Source organism: Electrona antarctica, assembly GCF_951216825.1.
Source record: "Electrona antarctica genome assembly, chromosome: 15".
Lineage (NCBI taxonomy): Eukaryota > Metazoa > Chordata > Actinopteri > Myctophiformes > Myctophidae > Electrona > Electrona antarctica.
The window spans coordinates 43,003,200-43,022,693 of NC_136796.1; the positions used below are offsets into that span (position 1 = coordinate 43,003,200).

General features: G+C 42.7%; 1 protein-coding gene across 1 annotated transcript in view; it reads right to left on the reverse strand.

Moving 5' to 3' along the window:
• Positions 1–19,494, reverse strand: part of trappc9 (trafficking protein particle complex subunit 9) — a 493,006-nt gene that overhangs the window by 358,739 nt on the left and 114,773 nt on the right. The window contains 3 exon segments of the mRNA XM_079521861.1: positions 10,223–10,323; positions 10,325–10,356; positions 13,698–13,824. Coding sequence (XP_079377987.1) covers positions 10,223–10,323; positions 10,325–10,356; positions 13,698–13,824 — 260 coding nt within the window.

The following is a 19,494-nucleotide window of genomic DNA, read 5'->3' on the forward strand; positions in this document are numbered from 1 at the left end:
AAAAAACACTGAAAACATGCAAAAACTACGTTCACTCCAATCCCCACATGAAAAACAACTACAAGATCAAAAAGAAACACAATCAAAAACACAGGCCAGAGCACAGAAGCAACAACATGTGCCAACAGTTGAGGAAGCTGGTGCTGAATTCTTAAAAAAGATTTCAGAAAGTGGACCCAATTATGTCTGCTATTCATGCGAACGCTTGCTTTACAGAGAGACAGTGGTGGAGTTAAAACTTGAAAGATACACTGCTACAATTGATACTGCAAATCTCCTTGGCAAAGAGCCAACTGTCACAAATCAAAACAAAACTTGGATCTGCCACACATGTCATCACTCCCTTAAAGTAGGTAAACTCCCCACACAAGCTTGGGCCAACAACTTATTACTGGATGACATTCCCCCAGAACTGCAGGATTTGCACCCTTTAGAAGAAAGGTTAATTAGTCAACGGATTGCCTTCATGAAACTTGTGGGCTTGCCAAGAGGCAGACAAAAGGCAATCCACGGTAATGCAGTCAATGTGCCATCTGACTTACACACCATTATCAAGTTACTGCCAAGACTTCCTGACACTGCTGAAGTTGTTCCCCTGAAACTTAAACGAAAACTTGCCTACACTGGACACTACATGCATGAGTATGTGCGTCCAAAGAAAGTCTTTGACGCCCTATCCTGGCTAAAGCAACACAATCCTCTATACCATGACATTGACATCTGCGATGATTGGGAGGACCGCTGGGTCCAAGACAATAATGAATTGTGGGAAGCCATGACAACACCACAACATCATTACCCAAACAACAATGCAACCACCTTTACAACTGCATCTACACCCAATTCAGAAGATTTGTACAAGAAATTAGCAGATTATGTTAAGTGCCATGACTTGACCATCTATGATGTGCCTGGAGATGGAAACTGTTTTTACCATGCTGTAGCAACCACCCTTGAGACCGCAGGTATACAAAGGATCACAGGTCCTGACATACGTACAAAATTGGTTACCTTTTTAGAAGACCCAGACGTCCAGCAACATTACATGCAATTCCTTGCATTGCCCAATCCTCAAGCACATCAAATTGATTCACCTGACTTTACAGTCCAACAGCAGCACGAAATGAACATTGTCATTGATAACATACGCAAAGGCGATTGGGCCGACAACCTTGCAGTAAATGCTGTGGCAAACATGTTGAATATCAACATACTCATCTACAACAGTGACACAGAACATGACTATACAGTTGAATTGACCCCACAACAAGGCCACAGTGCTAATACTGTAACAATTGGCCACATTGCACAAATCCATTATGTAGCACTGGAAAGAATTAACACAGATCACACACACCAATCAACTGCTGAAACTGTTCATGACAATGAAGATGAAGAAGACAGACAAGCATTTGAACAAACCAGTCAACTACGAGGACTCCCATATGACACTTTGCTTCAAGAAGAACATTTTTTAGATGCAGAGACTACATATTCAGTTGCCCCTGCAGAACACCAAAAACCACGCCCTTTCTACCAAGATGACAAGTTTGAAGAGTTGGCAAACCCATCAAAGTACCCTTATGGCCGTGGTGGCTTAGAAACAGAAAGACCAAAAAAAATCACCATCAGAAAATATTTTCAAAAACGCATTTTGGGTTGCGATGGCCGCTTTGCTAAAGATATAGACTATCTCCTGACAGCTCAGTACATAGTGGAAGCACAACAAGTCAAAGATCAACTTCAAATATTCCTACGACAAAGCCGTGGTCAAACATTCCAAAATCAAAGGGTTAATGCTGGCATACTGAAATTAAAACACAATGTACATGCCATGTTGCGCACAGACATGGCCTTCAAATTTCTGAAAAACACAAGAGGTTCACCAGCCTACTGGCAAAACGTGCTTTTGGAATTACTAGCTATAGTCAGACAATTAGGAATACCAACCTTCTTTTTAACAGTGAGTGCTGCAGACATGCAATGGCCAGAAGTAATTCAAAGTGTTGCGCGTCAGTATGGAACCATCCTAACAGCAGATGATGTCAAAAACATGGGCTATGAAGAGAAATGCAAATGGCTGCGCAACAACCCAGCAACAGCTGCACGCCAATTTGAATATCGCCTACGCACATATTTCAGAGACTACATTGGTAGCAAGTCCAATCCCCTTGATAAACTTGTAGATTTCTTCATACGCATCGAATTCCAGCAAAGGGGATCACCTCATGCACACACATTATTGTGGATAAAGGACGCTCCCAAAGTTGGAGTGAACACAGATGCTGAGGTTGCTGCCTTCATTGATAGACATCAAACATGTGCAATCCCAGAAGAAGATGGTGTACTCAAAACATTAGTGCTATCAGTACAAAAGCACAATCATTCTACTACATGCAAAAAAACAGGCTTCTGCAGATTCAACTTCCCACACCTTCCAAGTAGTGAAACCTTAATCGCAACAGAACCTGAAGAAGCAGACTCAGAAGCTACACAAAAACTCCTTGAAGCAAGCCGCACGTTACTAAACAAAGTAGCTACCTCCATGTTTAACAAGGACAATCCTGAGGATATCTCACTAGAAGACTTGCTACAACATGCGTGTGTGGATCAAGAAGCTTACCAATGGGCTCAATCAATAATGAAGTCTGGCAAAAAAATTGTGCTAAAACGGAAACCAGCAGAACGTTGGATCAATTACTACAATGCAAGAATCCTGGAAACATGGCAGGCCAACATGGACATTCAATTTGTATTGGATGCATACTCCTGTGTCATGTACATGACCAGCTACATGTTAAAATCTGAAAGGGCAATGAGTGAACTGCTGAAGAAGGTTGCCGATGACAACAGAGGAGAAGATGTAACCACGCAACTAAAGAAAGTTGGCTCTGCATTTCTCAACAACAGAGAAGTAAGTGCACAAGAAGCAGCCTACAGATTGCTATCCCTGCCCTTAAAAAGGGCCAGCAGAAAGGTGGTATTTGTCAACACAGCACCCAGACACAAAAGAGTTTCGCTACTTAAGCCACAGAGTATGTTACAAAACATGGCTGATGATGAAGAAAACATATTCTGCACCTCACTTCTCGACAGGTATGAAGCTCGCCCAAACTCCCTTGAAACGATGTGTCTGGCAGAGTTTTCTGCCACATATGTAACAAAATACAAAAAAACAACTTCTGATGCCATTGACCACATCGCAAACACTAGTGAGGATGATGGACTTCAAGACAGTGACAATGGAAACATAAATCCATCTCCCATCACCCTGCATAACGACCTTGGACAAATGACAGCCCGCAAGCGCCACTGTGTCATTCGCTTCCACAAGGAAAAATCGGAGGGAGAAGAAAAATACAGAATCCTTCTAATGTTGTACTTACCCTGGCGTCAAGAGGACAGAGACCTGCTTGCAAATTACCCCTCTTTCAAGGAGCACTATGATCATGTTCAGCAATTAATCCGCCACAATGAAAACAAGTTCAGTACAAACACAAATGAGCTTGACCAAGCAATACAAGACCTGGAAGAAATGGGACCACCACAGCATGCCTGGGATTTGATTGCAGCCAACATTGAACATGAAAGAGCCATACAACAAAACGAAGGCAATGTCATAGAGAGGGACGTCCAACAGGATGCAGACTTGTCAAATGTTGATCTCGATCCCAATCACCAACCTATCCAGTCAGAACTGCAAGCACGTTTCACTGCAGAGCACAACAAAACTATGATGACTCGTGAACAATACTTAAGCATGATGCGATCACTAACTCCAAAACAGATGGAAATGGTGACCTTTCATAGAAAATGGTGCAAAGACACAATTATTGCACTCAAAACTCATCAACCACATCCAACCTACCAAATCTTTCTAAGTGGGCCAGGAGGAGTTGGTAAAAGTCACATCATCAAACTGATCCACTATGAAACCATGCACCTACTTCACCCACTGTCTCGCCACTTTGAACCAAACGAGCTTGCTGTGCTGTTGACTGCATTCACCGGAATAGCAGCGTTTGCCATCGACGGCATAACAATTCATTCAGCCCTCAACTTCACACCTACAACAAAATCAAAAGGATACCAGCCTCCAAAACCGGACACATTAAACACATTACGCTCACGTCTGGGGAAGCTAAAGCTGCTGATTATTGACGAAGTTTCCATGGTCAGTGCAGATCTTCTATATCACATTCACAAACGACTTCAAGACATCACAGGCATAAACAACCCAGACTCTCGTTTTGGCAATGTCAGTATCCTTGCGGTTGGTGACCTGTACCAACTACCACCAGTCATGGCAAAACAGATATTTGTCACTCCCTCTGATGCCTATGCAAAACTACATGGATCATTGTGGCAAGAAAATTTCCAACTGTTTGAACTCACAGAAACAATGCGCCAAAAGGACGACCAACCCTATGCAGAGCTGCTTATGAGAGTTCGTACAAACACATGCACTGAAGAAGACATTGCACTGTTAAAAACCAGAATTGTTTACAAAACGGATCCCTCATACCCAAGTGAAGCACTGCATGTCTTCAGAACAAATGCTGCCACAGATTCACACAATGACGAAAAGATAAGAAACCTACCAACACAAATATTCAACATCAGGGCAATTGATTCACAAAAAGACTGTAAGACAGGACTGGTTAACGTTACAATATCAAGCAACCCATCGCAAACAGGAGGCTTACGAGAGATTGTGTCTGTAGCACTTGGGGCCAGAGTCATGTTGACAAGCAACATCAAGGTCTCTGATGGACTGTCCAACGGAGTATGCGGCACAATTGTTCACATCCAGCAAACAGACACAACAGTCCAAACCGTCTTGGTGAACTTTGACAGTGATCGAGTAGGACAAGCAGCCAAAGCAGCCAGTCAGTACAAAGAACACTTTCCTGAAGCAGTACCCATACAAAGGCACACTGTGCAATTCTACACTGGTACCAAAAACACTGTAGAAGCAATACGAGTACAATTCCCTCTTAATCTGGCATGGGCATGCACAATTCATAAAGTCCAAGGAAAAACATTGGACAACATCGTAGTCACCATAGAAGAAAAGGGCTTCTTCAACCCAGGCCAGGTCTATGTTGCACTCAGCAGAGTAACATCCCTACAAGGCCTGTACCTCCTCAGCTTTCATGCCAAACAAATCAAAACTCACCCTGAAGTACACAAAGAAATGATTCGACTACGCAACACACAGCTACAAATATCCCAACAGATCCCACATGCTGCAAAAGACTCCACCCTAACTATCGCCATGCTGAATATCCGATCATACTTGCCACATTTACCTGACCTAAAAAAAGATGCAACACTGGCAGAACTTGACGTACTATGTTTTGTGGAAACATTTCTGAAACCAAACCAAAACCTTGATCAAGATGCCCTCATCTTACCAAACTCCACCTGCTTCCGAACTGACAGACAAGCACAAAGGGGAGGCGGCATCATGACCATAGCATCAAATAACCTTTCTCCAAAACAACTGAACAAGTCACTTAACGACGTGGAGCACACAGCACTGGCAATATCCAAATGTGCAACTATAATCAACCTGATCACACTGTATAAACCACCAAAAATGAACTCCTCAAGCTTCACTGACAACCTTCGTGAATTCCTCCAATCACTCGAAAACAACACCTTGACAATCATTTTAGGTGACTTCAACTACAACCTCAGCACTGACCCACAACATCCAATTCTAAATATCATGCTACAGTATGGCTTCCATCAATTTGTTTCAACACCAACCACAGATGATGGCTCACTCCTAGACCATGTGTATGTCAACAGACCCGACAAAGTCTCCACACATGTTGTAGACACCTACTACTCAGACCATGATCTAATCCACATAACATTGGATTTACCTTAAATGCTGATGATGACCACACAGACGAAATTACAAGAAAAAACAGAAACACAACATTACATGGAACAGAAGACAAGGAGAAAAGATGAGAAAATGGAATAGGAGGTACAAGGACAAAATCCAGCCAATAAAGATACAAATACAGAAGACAACACAAGCAAGAAACAACAATGAACACAGTAAGCACAAAACTCAAACTACATAAACAAACAACACTAAATATAATCCTTTTCAAAACTGTCTTACAACTTCCTAAAAAAACACTAACAATTATTATTCTACAACATACTTACACAATTGCATTATTTTCTACATTCTACATTCTACATCCCACAAACTATGGTATATACCAAATTCATCCCCACCACCACATACCATTACCGTGTTTATGACTATAAGAATACGCTCTTACTATTATGTACAACTCCAGCATACATCTCATCCACATACAAGTCTCATTTCCTCATCTTACCAACATAACACCTTCATAGATATGTAATAACACAACTGTATTGAACATTTATGTCCCTTTTATAGCAAATCAAAATCCTGTGATACCATTACGAAATACAACGGCAAAGACGTTACATCAATATAATCAAACATCAACCTGTGAAATACTACGGTAAGATCATTATTCTCCATATCAAATATACACATGTGTAGCCAGTCAAAGTAGAGCCATCAGTATTGATTACTTAAATGCCCTGCATCTACCAAACGATAAGCTGCATTGACATTTCTAGCCATGGGTCTCACAACCTGCCACTCAAGCTTATGTTTGTAACTTGGGTTGATACTGAGGTGAACTCATGTAGCAAGAAAAAGTACAGTGTAAAACACACATTGATGATCTGGCTACTGCTGCTTAGTTCACATTGATTTCACTATTTGATTACTATTATATTTCAGCATTTTCTGATTCTGAATAAAACAATATTCTTCTTCTTCCCCCACACCCTGTGTGTACAGTTCACCCAAAATCTGAAGGAGCCAAGTGGTGCAGCCAACCAATGACAATGGGTTTCACTACGTCTCACGTTCTGCAGACCACAGCCCTAAAAGGTTTGTGTGACACACACGCACACACCGAACAAAAGCTGCCTATCCCACAAACATATGACATATGTACATACCAAATTCATTCCTACCACCAAACAATATTACCATGCTTATGGCTGAAGAATGCACTCTTCCTGTTGTATACAAGTCAAGTCTTCTCCACATACAACTCTCAATCTTTTGTACATTCAACACACATGCACATCCCACAAACTATGTAACATATTCACCAAATACATTCTCACCACCCACAAAACATTACTATGCTAATGACTATAAGCAATAAGCATACACTCTCACAATTATGTACAACTCCAGCATATGTCTGCTCTACATACAACTCTCACTTCCTCATCTTACCAACATCATAGTCCTTCACAAATATATGTAATAATAAAACTGTATAACACGTTTAACTCCCTTCTATAGGAAATCAGAAATCCTGTGCTACCATTCCAAAGTACAACATTGAAGATGTCACATCAATAAAACCAAGCAACAACCTGTGAAATACTACAGCAAGATCAATATCAAATATACACATGTGTAGCCAGTCAAAATAATCAAGTCAAAGTGTTGAATATTGAAATGACCTGCGATCTACCAAACGATAAGCTGATTGGTAATTGCTGCGTATGGCTTATTTTTATTCTGGTGCTTGAGGTTGCTTCTTGAAAAAGAATTATTTGTAACACAATTAAAGATCTTGCCTCTGCTCCTCTGTTTAAATACATTTTGGTGTTATATATTCCTTTTATATTTCAGCAATTACTTATTGTGTATTAATCAATATTTTATTTTCTTCCCCCACATATACCATACTGTACAGTTCACACAAAGTCTGAAGGAGCCTAATGGTGCAGTTTACCACACGTTTCAGTATCTGACAATCTGTAGTCCACAGCCCTAAAAGGTTTGTTTGGCTTAATCGTATGCAACCCTTTTCATAGTGGAAAGTAACTAAGTTTACTTTAAGTACTGTAGGCCTACTTAAGTACAATTTTGAGATATTTGTACTTTACTTAAGTATGACCTATAGTAAACAGTGTTCACAAATCAAGCATATCAGATCCAGGAACTATCTACTTTACAATATGGAAAAATATTGTGTTACAAGTCAAACCTTTCACTTCTTAACACAACAGTGATTATACTTATAATACAAATGCATCACTATACATCCGTGAATATGGTGTGGCTTGTTTTCTCTCTTCCAGACGTGTCCATGCAGAACCTTTGATGACAGTATCATCGCAAATATTTACTTCAATAAAATAATTGTATAAACTTTTCATTGACTTGTCGTTGCTTTTTGTAACTGTTGGGGGTTTCAAAGTTTATACTCTTATGTATATTGTGTTATTGACACAATAATAAGACAATGTTCCTATCCTAATATGAATGCCTTTATTATAAAACAGCAAACAGTTTATTTGTATCCGAAACTTTCATGGACTATGTGAATAGACTATGTGAATAGCAAGGTCACTGTTTTGCCATTACAATGACGTACCTTTGTCAATAACATGCCATTTGTATAATGCATGCCATCATGCCATTCATCTTTATAACATTACTAAGCATTATTAATATACTGTTACATGTTATATTAGTTACTTTTGTTGCCCTGTTATCCAACCACCAGATGAAGGCAAGCTGCAATGTCCTACATTCCTATCCTCCTGGTGGAGACCTGTGCCCAGAAGGGCACTTTTTCTAGTTAAGGTTATTTTCGCAGTCGGTTTGTATTGGTGGTGGGGAGGGGGGGGGGGGGTCGCGAGACATGGCCAAAGCATTTCCGGGGGTCCCCAGCCAAAAAAACGTTGGGAAGTTTGGGAACCCCTGACTTAAACGATGGACACACGTTGGGTTTGGAATTACTTAAACATAGAACAGCTCACAGCTGCAGCATTGCAGTAGGTGAGTAATTAATTGTATCTGTGTTGGACCGATACAGTGGGAGTAATGTGGCATACTGTGCACCCCTGATTATCATATGATTTTGGTATAATAATCGTTTGATATGTTCATCTCTAATTCTAACTCATGCGACTAGTGAGACTATAAACTAATTGATTCACATTGTGTGGGAAACAAAAACCATGCACCGCCAAACGGAACCAACCACTGGAACACAATCCTTTTTCGACTTTTTTTTCTAAACCGAGCTTTCCGGGGCTTTATAGAGGCTCAAGGGGGTTGTTATTCCTGTTTATTAACCCATTCAGGCCTGACGTCGAAATTTAAAAAAAAAATGTTTTCTAAATCATGACAATTTTCTGAAAGATTTGAGGCACATTTTAACGATTTTTCAAAAATAGCAGACCTACAAGTTCATAGCGCGCCACTCGGTGGCGCGCTATGAGCTTGTAGATCTGCTATTTTTCAATAGCTAAATTATAACATAATGTTTAAAACACCAAAAGGGGTTCCCGCCCAAAATGGGTTAACAGCAAATCCAAGATGGCAGACACACAACAAAGTTTAATCCATGAATTAATCACAGTTTAAAAGGTTTAATCACAGGTCAAAGGATTTAATCACAGGTTAAGGATTTAATCACTGGTTTGTTAAGCAATGCTTAAAATTAAGTGGTGCAACACAACTCGAATTAAAATAAATCCTTGATCAAATAAATCCTTGATGCGAACACTAAACTAAGCTTTATATTATTGAATCGTTCTTGGTGCAAACGGCCCCGACGCTAAAACATTTCAGACGACTAATGTGTGACTAAAACTAAATTCAATTGCATTCGAACGACCACGACTAAAAACGAAACCAAAATTTGCTGTCAAAATCAACACTGCATGAGGCCGAGGTGGGGTTGGCGAAAGGACCTTTCTGTGTGGAGTTTGCATGTTCTCCCCGTGTCCCCTAGGGTAGGTACCCACACAAAAACATGCAGTAATCCTGGTCTCTACAACTGCCTCCCCCTGGCCAGCCGGGGCGCCTGATGGAGGGGAAAGGAACTGGTTGGAATAACGTGTTCCTTCCAGGCGCTACGTCCAACCAGGGAAACTCCCCCCTGTCAGGTGTAAAGGAGCGACTTGGACACTTATGCATGAAGGAAGCACGAGTTCAAGTCCGTTGCTCTCCCCAGGTTGGCCCTCGGCCAACCTGGGGAGAGCAACGGACTTGAACTCGTGCTTCAGCCCAGGAATCACATTAGATAATTGACACAGGGGGGGGAAAAGGGTTACAAAATCGTGGGATAAAAATTATATAATAAAAAAAATAAAAAAAACACTACATGAGGCCTACCGTGGCAGGGAGGTGCTGAGCTGGAGCCGGGGCAGGGATGGGATGACCTCCACCAGACAGCCACTGGTCTTCACACTGGGCAGGCCCTCCAACAGACAGTCCACTGGTCACCCCAAACACCGACGTATGGTAACCTGCGGAGGACATTGTTGGAAGAGGTGAAAACGCCTGATTCGTTACGTTACTGAACCGGACTACACCGGCTTATACTCGGGAACAATGCGCAAGTCGGGACTCGGGAACCATGCAAATTGGGAATGTATGATCCAACTGGATATACCCATTAAGGACCTGAGACCAGATTCTACAAAAAAACGTATTAGTGGGGCTCAAACTTTTTCATGTCAAGGACCCCCAGAATTATCTCTATTTGGCCGCGTTCCCCCACCCAGAAGCAAATATTTGAGTTAAAAACGTTTGCTGTGAAAGAATATATTTAAAGATTTGGACACATTTTCAAGATTTTTCACTCACTATGAGCTTGTATATCTGCTATTTTTCAATAGCTAAAGTATAAAATAGTGGTTAATGTGGTTACGGGTAAACGCTACAGTGACCCAGATGCGTTCCAGGTCTTAATGGGTACCCCATTACCCCGTCAGAATACCCATTGTACCCGTCTGTCTACACACAGTATGTCCCCTTTGTGCCCATACTGTATATGGAGATCTCTGTATCTGTCCGTCAAAAGAATCAATGCGTTATACTGAAAAAACGTGAATGATTGTGGCAGGTTCAATCGTAGGACAGCCGACGGACAAAGGTTTTAGGTCCCAAAGTTATCTTTATTTCTGTGTGATCACACACTGCATATATGCCTTTGTTGTAACGATGCAGTTGAGTTCAATGTTTTTTAATGATTGCTGCCAGCTCACATTAAAACGGTATATCCACTCGTACAGTACCATGTTTTATATATTTATTTATTCATTTTTAATGTGTGTATTCATTGGTTATCAGTATGAACAGCACAGTGGAAAAGAAGAGTAACTGACTTGACTTTTTGGATACTGTAAAAAAAGAAAAAAGAAAAAAATAAGTTGTCTCTTGCGAGATGACTCGAGATGAAGGACTTATGCCGGGCACAAAGAAATCGATTAACTAAAGAGAAGTTCTTGAAGTGCTTTCGTGCACAGAGAAAGGTTACTCTACGAGGACTGTTTGTAGTGTTTCATCTAATTACCCAATGCTCTCTTAAGACAGCAGAACAAAGAGTGCTCATTTATCTGCCATGAATGGGGGGGGGGGGGGGGGGGGGGTACGGAGCAGTGGTCTGGACAGCTGCTTTGCGGGCTTCAAAAGGGAGATGAAGAGTATAGTCATCCCTGTTGGCCTCCGTCGACATTTTAACCTGGGGCAATGGCATCATAACAAAGATCAGTGAGTGATACATGCAGATTAGAGACGATTAAAATAAATGCAATTAAAACTCCATGCCCGACCGGCTTTCTAAAGTGGAAGTCAAGGCTGAGGACACGCTGTGTGTGTGTGTGTGTGTGTGTGTGTGTGTGTGTGTGTGTGTGTGTGTGTGTGTGTGTGCACCAGACCCCCGAGGAACAGAGATATTAGAGCTTCTTCTAGAATTAGGACCGAATGCCTGGACGCCGAGAAGCTTTAACGTTTGAAAAATTGAAAGGGGAAAATTGTAAATCTACAAGCTCACAACGTGTCGCAGACGTGACACGCTGTGAGCTTGTAGATCTGCCATCTGGAATCATCCGGTTGTACAGGTATAGGTAGCACACCTGAAGCATGGAGTTAAAAAGTAGATCAAAGCATACAGTACCATCGCCTAATCATTTTAACCCTGGCGTACCTATTCTGGACTAAATATGTGGTGAAAATAGCAGATATGCATGTTGGGATGTGCTTGTAGATGGTCTAAATCAGGGGGGGAAAAGAGAGGACCAAATATAGAGCCTTGTGGGACCCCCCCCGGCCAACGTTTATACGGTTTGAGTGGATCAGCTGGTCATGTTCATTGCATTTCTATGTTTGCACATGTTTTATTTGGTTGCTTGTTGTGACGTTTCCTATTTAACCCATTTTGCCCTGAGATCAGATTAAAAAAATGTCTTCTACATCCTGACAGTTTTCTGAAAAAGCTATGTTTCTATGTCAGTCGTTCTTCGATTTTTCAAAAATAGCAGACCTACAAGCTCATAGCGCGCCACTCGGTGGCGCGTTATGAGCTTGTAGATCTGCTATTTTTCAATAGCTAAAGCATAACATAATGCTAACACCAAAAGGGGTTCCCGCCCAAAATGGGTTAATGTTGATAGATAAAGTAAAGTCTTTGAATATGCATATTCATTTTAAAGGACTTACTTTGAGTTTTAAAGTCATTGATATAAATGTATATATTTTTGTAGGATCCTCTGCAGCCTAACATATGCTTTTCTATACATTTGTATTAGTTTTAATGATAATAAAACACCTGTGTGAACCGAGTGGCGTGCAACTATACATTTATTGTTATAGTTACTGTACTGAACTCTGCACTTTGATTTTTTTTGGGAGGGGGAAATCTCTCACACACACACACACACACACACACACACACACACACCACACACACACCACACACACACACACACACACACACACACACACACACACACACACACACACACACACACACACACACACACACACACACACACACACACACACACACACACACACACACACACACACACACACACACCTGTGTAATGGAGCAGAGACAGGCCCGCAGCTTATTTATTAGGTGTGACTGTGCTTTACTTTAGCACAACACGAACACGTATGTTATCAACAGATGTCACTGTCCGTGGTGCTGAAAGGGTGAAATCATGGCCTCCTCTCTCTCTCTCTCCCTCTCATTGTGCCTTTCTGTTTGTTTTTGGGTTCCCGATCAACCCATTCTGGACGGGAACCCCTTTTGGTGTTTTAACTAAGCATTATGTTATACTTTAGCTATTGAAAAATAGCAGATCTACAAGCTCATAGCGCGCCACCGAGTGGCGCGCTACGAGCTTGTAGGTCTGCTATTTTTGAAAAATCGTAAAAATGCGGCACAAATCTTTGAATATATATTCTTTCAGAGCGAATGTTTTTAACTCAAATATTTGCTTCTGAGGGGTTCCTGGAATAACACATTTTCAGATAGGGGGGGGTCGGCGGTCAATTACATATCATTTTTGGTGGTCCTTGACATGAAAAAGGTTGAGAACCACTGACATAGAAACATGGGTTTTTTCTGAAAACTGTCTGTGATTTAGAAGACGTCAGAAATTTCGACGTCAGGTCCAAAAGGGGATAGCAGACGTTCAAAAAACAAACTGCGGGCGGGCGGTGTTGGCCAGACATTCAGCAGGAGCCGAATAGCACAGCAAACAATTTACAGCATAAGAGTTAATAAAAACAAATGTGTTCAGTCAATTGCGGACGTCAAAACATTCAAGCAACGCAGCAGTGTCAGTGTTGGTCTCACCGTTGACAGTGATGTTGCCTGCGGTGCGTGGGACCCCCACCAAGGTGACGGGATACAGACCAGACTCTGCAGGCAGGGAAAGGGCAGCAGGTAGGGACTCAAACTCTACTCCGGAGGTCAACAAGCCCTGAAAAGGAGAAGGAGATTGGGTTACAAATCATTATTGCCAGATTACTCTTTTTTTTTTTTTTTTTTTTTTTTTTAAATTCAGCTATTAGTGTAGATTTTAGTCTTACACAAACATTAAATTCCCATCGACAATGAAAGGAGAATTCACGTCATATGTGGACGAGCAAATCGGCTACACTTACAGGATCTCTGTCGGATGTCTACAGGGCTTAAAGCCACAAAAAAAATCCCCAAGACTGAAAATGATTTTTTTTGCAAATCTGCACTGATCTCATTAAATGACCCCTATGAAATCCCCAGGACTGAGAATTTTAAGCCCCGTGTCTAATCACCTTTCACTCATTTTTTAGGTTAACAACATTTAGTATTTAGTATTATTATTTAGCTGAGAGCTACTTTTTAAAGGCTATCTGATGTTTACAGCAGTTTCGGGGGAGGGGTTCACAAGCTTGGTCTAGCTGTATATTTATTTCCCCCCCCCAGTAAACCTTCAGTGAAATATAAATATAAGTATGAATAGAAGAAATGAGAAGCGCATCTCACTGAAGAAAAAATGGACAATTGACAAAATGCCAGAGCAAAGTCAATCAATGGCGACTTTGCGTTTTAAGCAATTTTTTTTGCCACTGATTAATCAGAAATTTGCATTTTTAATTTGACACTTTTGGGGAGCCCATGCTGCCAAGTTGGATGGGGGCTGTTGTTTTTTTTCCCTCTTCCCTCTTGTACAAACACAGAGGTGTGCAGCTGTCTCCCGGTCCCCGGTAACAGTTGAGTGTGAAGCAGCCTCTCCAGCGTATAATCCATCATCCTAACCCATTTAGGCCTAGCCTCGGAAACCCAGACGTTTTTATTTCCAGGGAGGAAAAAAAAGTCTGGGTCCGAGTCCACTTCAATTCGGCATAGAGTAGCGCAAACATCTCTCACTCTCTGCTGATTTCTGATCGTCTGCACCTTTGTTAAATTGACACGCACACATGTACACACACACACACTCCTCTCTCTCTCTCTCTGTCACTCTAATTAATTAGTCTCATGTCTAGCAGCTGCGCATAGTTTCTGCCGGCGGATCCTGCCGGGAGCTGCCTATGCCATAAAAAGCATAGGTGAGTTCCAGGCTAATTTAGGCCTGACCTCGAAATTAAAAAAAAATCTTCTAAATCCTCCAGTTTTCTGAAATAAATATTTTCACGATTTTTCAAAAATAGCAGACAAACAAGCTCGTAGCGCGCCACCGAGTGGCGCGCTACGAGCTTGTATGTCTGCTATTTTTCAATAGCTAAATTACAACATAATGTTTAAAACACCAAAAGGGGTTCCCACCCAAAATGGGCTAATCCACCCTTGATGTCCTGCAGATAAAATCACTCTCAGCGTGTCACAGCCATTTCCCATGGAGAAAATTGCTCTTGTTCGCACTGTGAGCAGAAGAGGAAACAGTGTCACCGAGACCACGTTCGCCAGGAGAACAGATTGAAAAGGAATCCCATACCCACGCGGCGCAACAGGGGGGGGTACAGTACATGATCTGCAGCAGTAGGCCGTACACACAGACCGGGATGTACAGACTTATACTGTATGTGACAGCCTCTCGGGGGGATTATATTGATAGAATGTGCTGCAGGTAGAGCAAGGACATTTTCTGTTTTCTTTATCTCTCTCTCTCCCCTATTTAAACCATTCTGGGCGGGAACCCTTTTTGGTGTTAGCATTATGTTATGCTTTAGTAGTAGTAGTAGTAAGTAGCCTTGCCGAGCCATGAGGCCCATAGGGCAGGAGCCTATCTCCTGTTTCTGTAGCGTGAGGCAGCTTGATGTACAAGTACACCCCTGGACATGACGCTAGTATGTCGCAGGGACTTACCCCCAATCCAAAGCCTTGATGCTGAGTGTCAAGCAGGGAGGCACTGGTTTGGTATGACCCGGCCGGGGATTGAACCCCGACCTCCCAGTCTCAGGGCGGACACTCTAACCACAAGGCCACTGAGCATTATGTTATGCTTTAGCTATTGAAAAATAGCAGATCTACAAGCTCATAGCGCGCCACTCGAACTTGTAGGTCTGCAATTTTTGAAAAATCGAAAAAGAACGACTGACATAGAAACATAGCTTTTTCAGAAAACTGTCAGGATGTAAAGAAGACATTTTTAGAATCTGATCTCAGGTCAAAATGGGTTAAAGATAAAGTTAAAGTGCACATTGTAAGCTTTCAAATAATGTGTCATGCATTGAAATCCGGAAATAGTTGAAGAACATAATATCGCCCCTGTCATTTGTTCAAAACCTTTACCTTTCAGGAAGATGTGTTCCGATGGATCCAGTGTGGTCCATATTGGCTAGTGTGGCTAGCTAAGGGCCGCTTAATTTGGAAGTCAAACAAAGCCAATCAGAATTGAATATGAAAAGTCTGACTGATGCATCCTGACCATTGGCGAGCCAATGAATGAACCTTGTGTTTCGCTAAACCAATATGTCGCTCCGACTTCGGTGATGTCAGTGTTCTCCGCTGCGTTCTACTGCGGTAGGGGAGGAGCCTAGGTAGGAGGGAACGGGGCAGGGGAGGCGGGCTCATATGTCGGGGGAACCAATAGCAAGTCGGTGTCGGTTTACAGAGTGGAATAGTAAGAGAGTGGCGACACGCTTTGATCTCGCAGCAAAGCGGGTGCCTGGCTATGGGCTATAGTTCCAAACATTGGAACTATCCCATTGAGATAGAATCAGCACGTCCGCATTCCATTGTTACAATGGGAGTCAACGCTAGTGTCGCCACTCTCTTACTAGATTACTCTGGCATATATATATTATTTATTTTTTAAGAAAACCGATTGTATTTATAAGACACAGGTCTTAATGGGTTAATATCAATGTATTGCTATTGAGATCTAGAACATGTGGTTGAGCCAGAATGACTATTGACCGTGCCGATCGCCTAGGACCTCCCTGGAACCTCCTCGAGGACCCCCTGGGGGGGTCCCTAGACCCCACGTTGAGAACCAGTGATTTCAACAGCGTCAGCCGCCTTCGTCAGAGAGATCATGATTTATTGGATGGCTGAAATATCAATGTTAACCTATTGGAAACTATTCATTTGTGTCCAGCCTCCAAAAAGGTTAATTAGCCCATTTAGTTTACAATAATGATTAGCCCATTCACAAAGCAAGCTAATTATGTGTTGTCTGAGCTGGTATGCACTGACCTAATTATAAATCAAAAGGGGGGAGAGTGCATATTTAACCTCTTGCTTTGCTTGGGACAGCAACGATGCAGTTAATCCAATGAGACCTGGAACGCATCCATGTCACGTTAGCGTTTAACCACATTAACCATTAACCCATTTTGGGCGGGAACCCCTTTTGGTGTTTTAAACATTATGTTATAATTTAGCTATTGAAAAATAGCAGATCTACAAGTTCATAGCGCGCCACCGAGTGGCGCGCTATGAACTTGTAGGTCTGCTATTTTTGAAAAATCGTTAAAATGTGCCTCAAATCTTTCCGAAAATTGTCATTATTTAGAAAACATTTTTTTTTAAATTTCGACGTCAGGCCTGAATGGGTTAATATCCTAATTTAATAGCACAGATATAACGTGATGTGTTTGACATTATCACATACTGTATACTTTATATACCGGTCATACAGTATGCCAGTATGACCCTTTGCTATGCTATGTTCTCTTGTCCAATGTACTGTATGTACTTGTCTCCTTGCTGGCCTCTTTTTTAGCTTTCTAATACCTAACCACACACTCAGCGTATGAGTAGTACGGCCTGGGTGCGGCAAGTCGTGCGGGAAGTACTGGGAGCTGATGGTAGGTGTGGTGCTCCACCTCAGCAATCGATCTTCCAGGGGGTCTAGCGCATTGTAACGGGGACAGACTCCATCTCCCAGAGGTATATAGCGCATTGTAACGGGGACAGACTCCATCTCCCAGGGGTCTAGCACATTGTAACGGGGACAGACTCCACCTCCCAGAGGTCTATAGCGCATTGTAACAGGGACAGACTCCATCTCCCAGGGGTCTATAGCGCATTGTAACGGGGACAGACTCCATCTCCCAGGGGTCTAGCACATTGTAACGGGGACAGACTCCACCTCCCAGAGGTCTATAGCGCATTGTAACAGGGACAGACTCCATCTCCCAGAGGTCTATAGCGCATTGTAACGGGGATAGACTCCATCTCCCAGGGGTCTATAGCGCATTGTAACGGGGATAGACTCCATCTCCCAGGGGTCTATAGCGCATTGTAACGGGGACAGACTCCATCTCCCAGGGGTCTAGCGCATTGTAACGGGGATAGACTCCATCTCCCAGGGGTCTATAGCGCATTGTAACGGGGATAGACTCCATCTCCCAGGGGTCTATAGCGCATTGTAACGGGGATAGACTCCATCTCCCAGGGGTCTATAGCGCATTGTAACGGGGATAGACTCCATCTCCCAGGGGTCTAGCGCATTGTAACGGGGACAAACTCCATCTCCCAGGGGTCTAGCACGCATTGTAACGGGGATAGACTCCATCTCCCAGGGGTCTATAGTAGAGGGCAGCACGGGTCCATAAAATTGGACCCGGTCCGAAACGGACCCGGTGATATCAGAACAGAACCGATCCGGATCCGAAAACATTCTAATTGGCCGCACCCGGCCCGGACCCGGCCCCGAAAGTTTTGGATCCGGTCTGAAACGGACCCGTTAAAAACAGGATCCGATCCGAAATAAACCTACCCGTTCCGAAAGACCCGTTACACCCGTGGTGTGTCCAATCCTATATTATGCTTATTTTCGCCGTGACTGTGATTATGAGACTGAAGTGAACACTGTGACTGAACGTCAGCATCACCCCCGCCTCTACAAAGGAGCGCTGAAAATAGCCGATCTACAATAAGCTCGCAATGCGTCGCATGGTTAAGTACAGTTTGCACTGCAGTGCAAACTGTACTTAACCATCTTCTTGTAGATCGTCTATTTTCAGCGCTTGCAGTTGCACAGCACAATGCAGAGCAGATTCAGAACAGAACTACATTTCCACGGACTTTCGTCTTATTAGATGTCCCCGTCTTCTGCATGTCGTAGGTAAGCAGTGAGTCACACTTTGTGCATTTAGCAGCACCAACATTTTTACCGTCCGCGTCGACAATGATAACAAAACTGTCCCAGACATCCGACTTCCCTTTAGGAGATTGCGTGCTGTAATCGTTTGATTGTAGTTTGCGTTTCACCTCGCTCAAGAAGGGGGCCGCCATGGTGATGATAGCTACTGTTCGTGTTGTGTGTGACTGTGCGCGCGCTGCGCACACACTGTGACACACCCACCACCAGTGGATACGTTCCATTTCCAAATCCTCGAGGCGTGTATTTTAGAACATAATCATTACAACGCAGTTGAACGCACGCATACCATAATGTCTATTTTCAAAACCTATTTTTAAAGTTGAAAGGTTTAATATATAATAAAAATCGGGTCCTGCACGGGCATTTCGGGTATTCTGCATTGCAGATGCCCGAAACGAGGCCTGCAGCTTTGAAATGGAACCGACCCGTTCCCCGACGGCATGTCAATATTGTGCACCCGACCCGGCTCGGTTCTCGGTTCGGATCTCGGGTATTCGGGTCCGGGTGGACCCGTGCTGCCCTCTAGTCTATAGCGCATTGTAACGGGGACAGACTCCA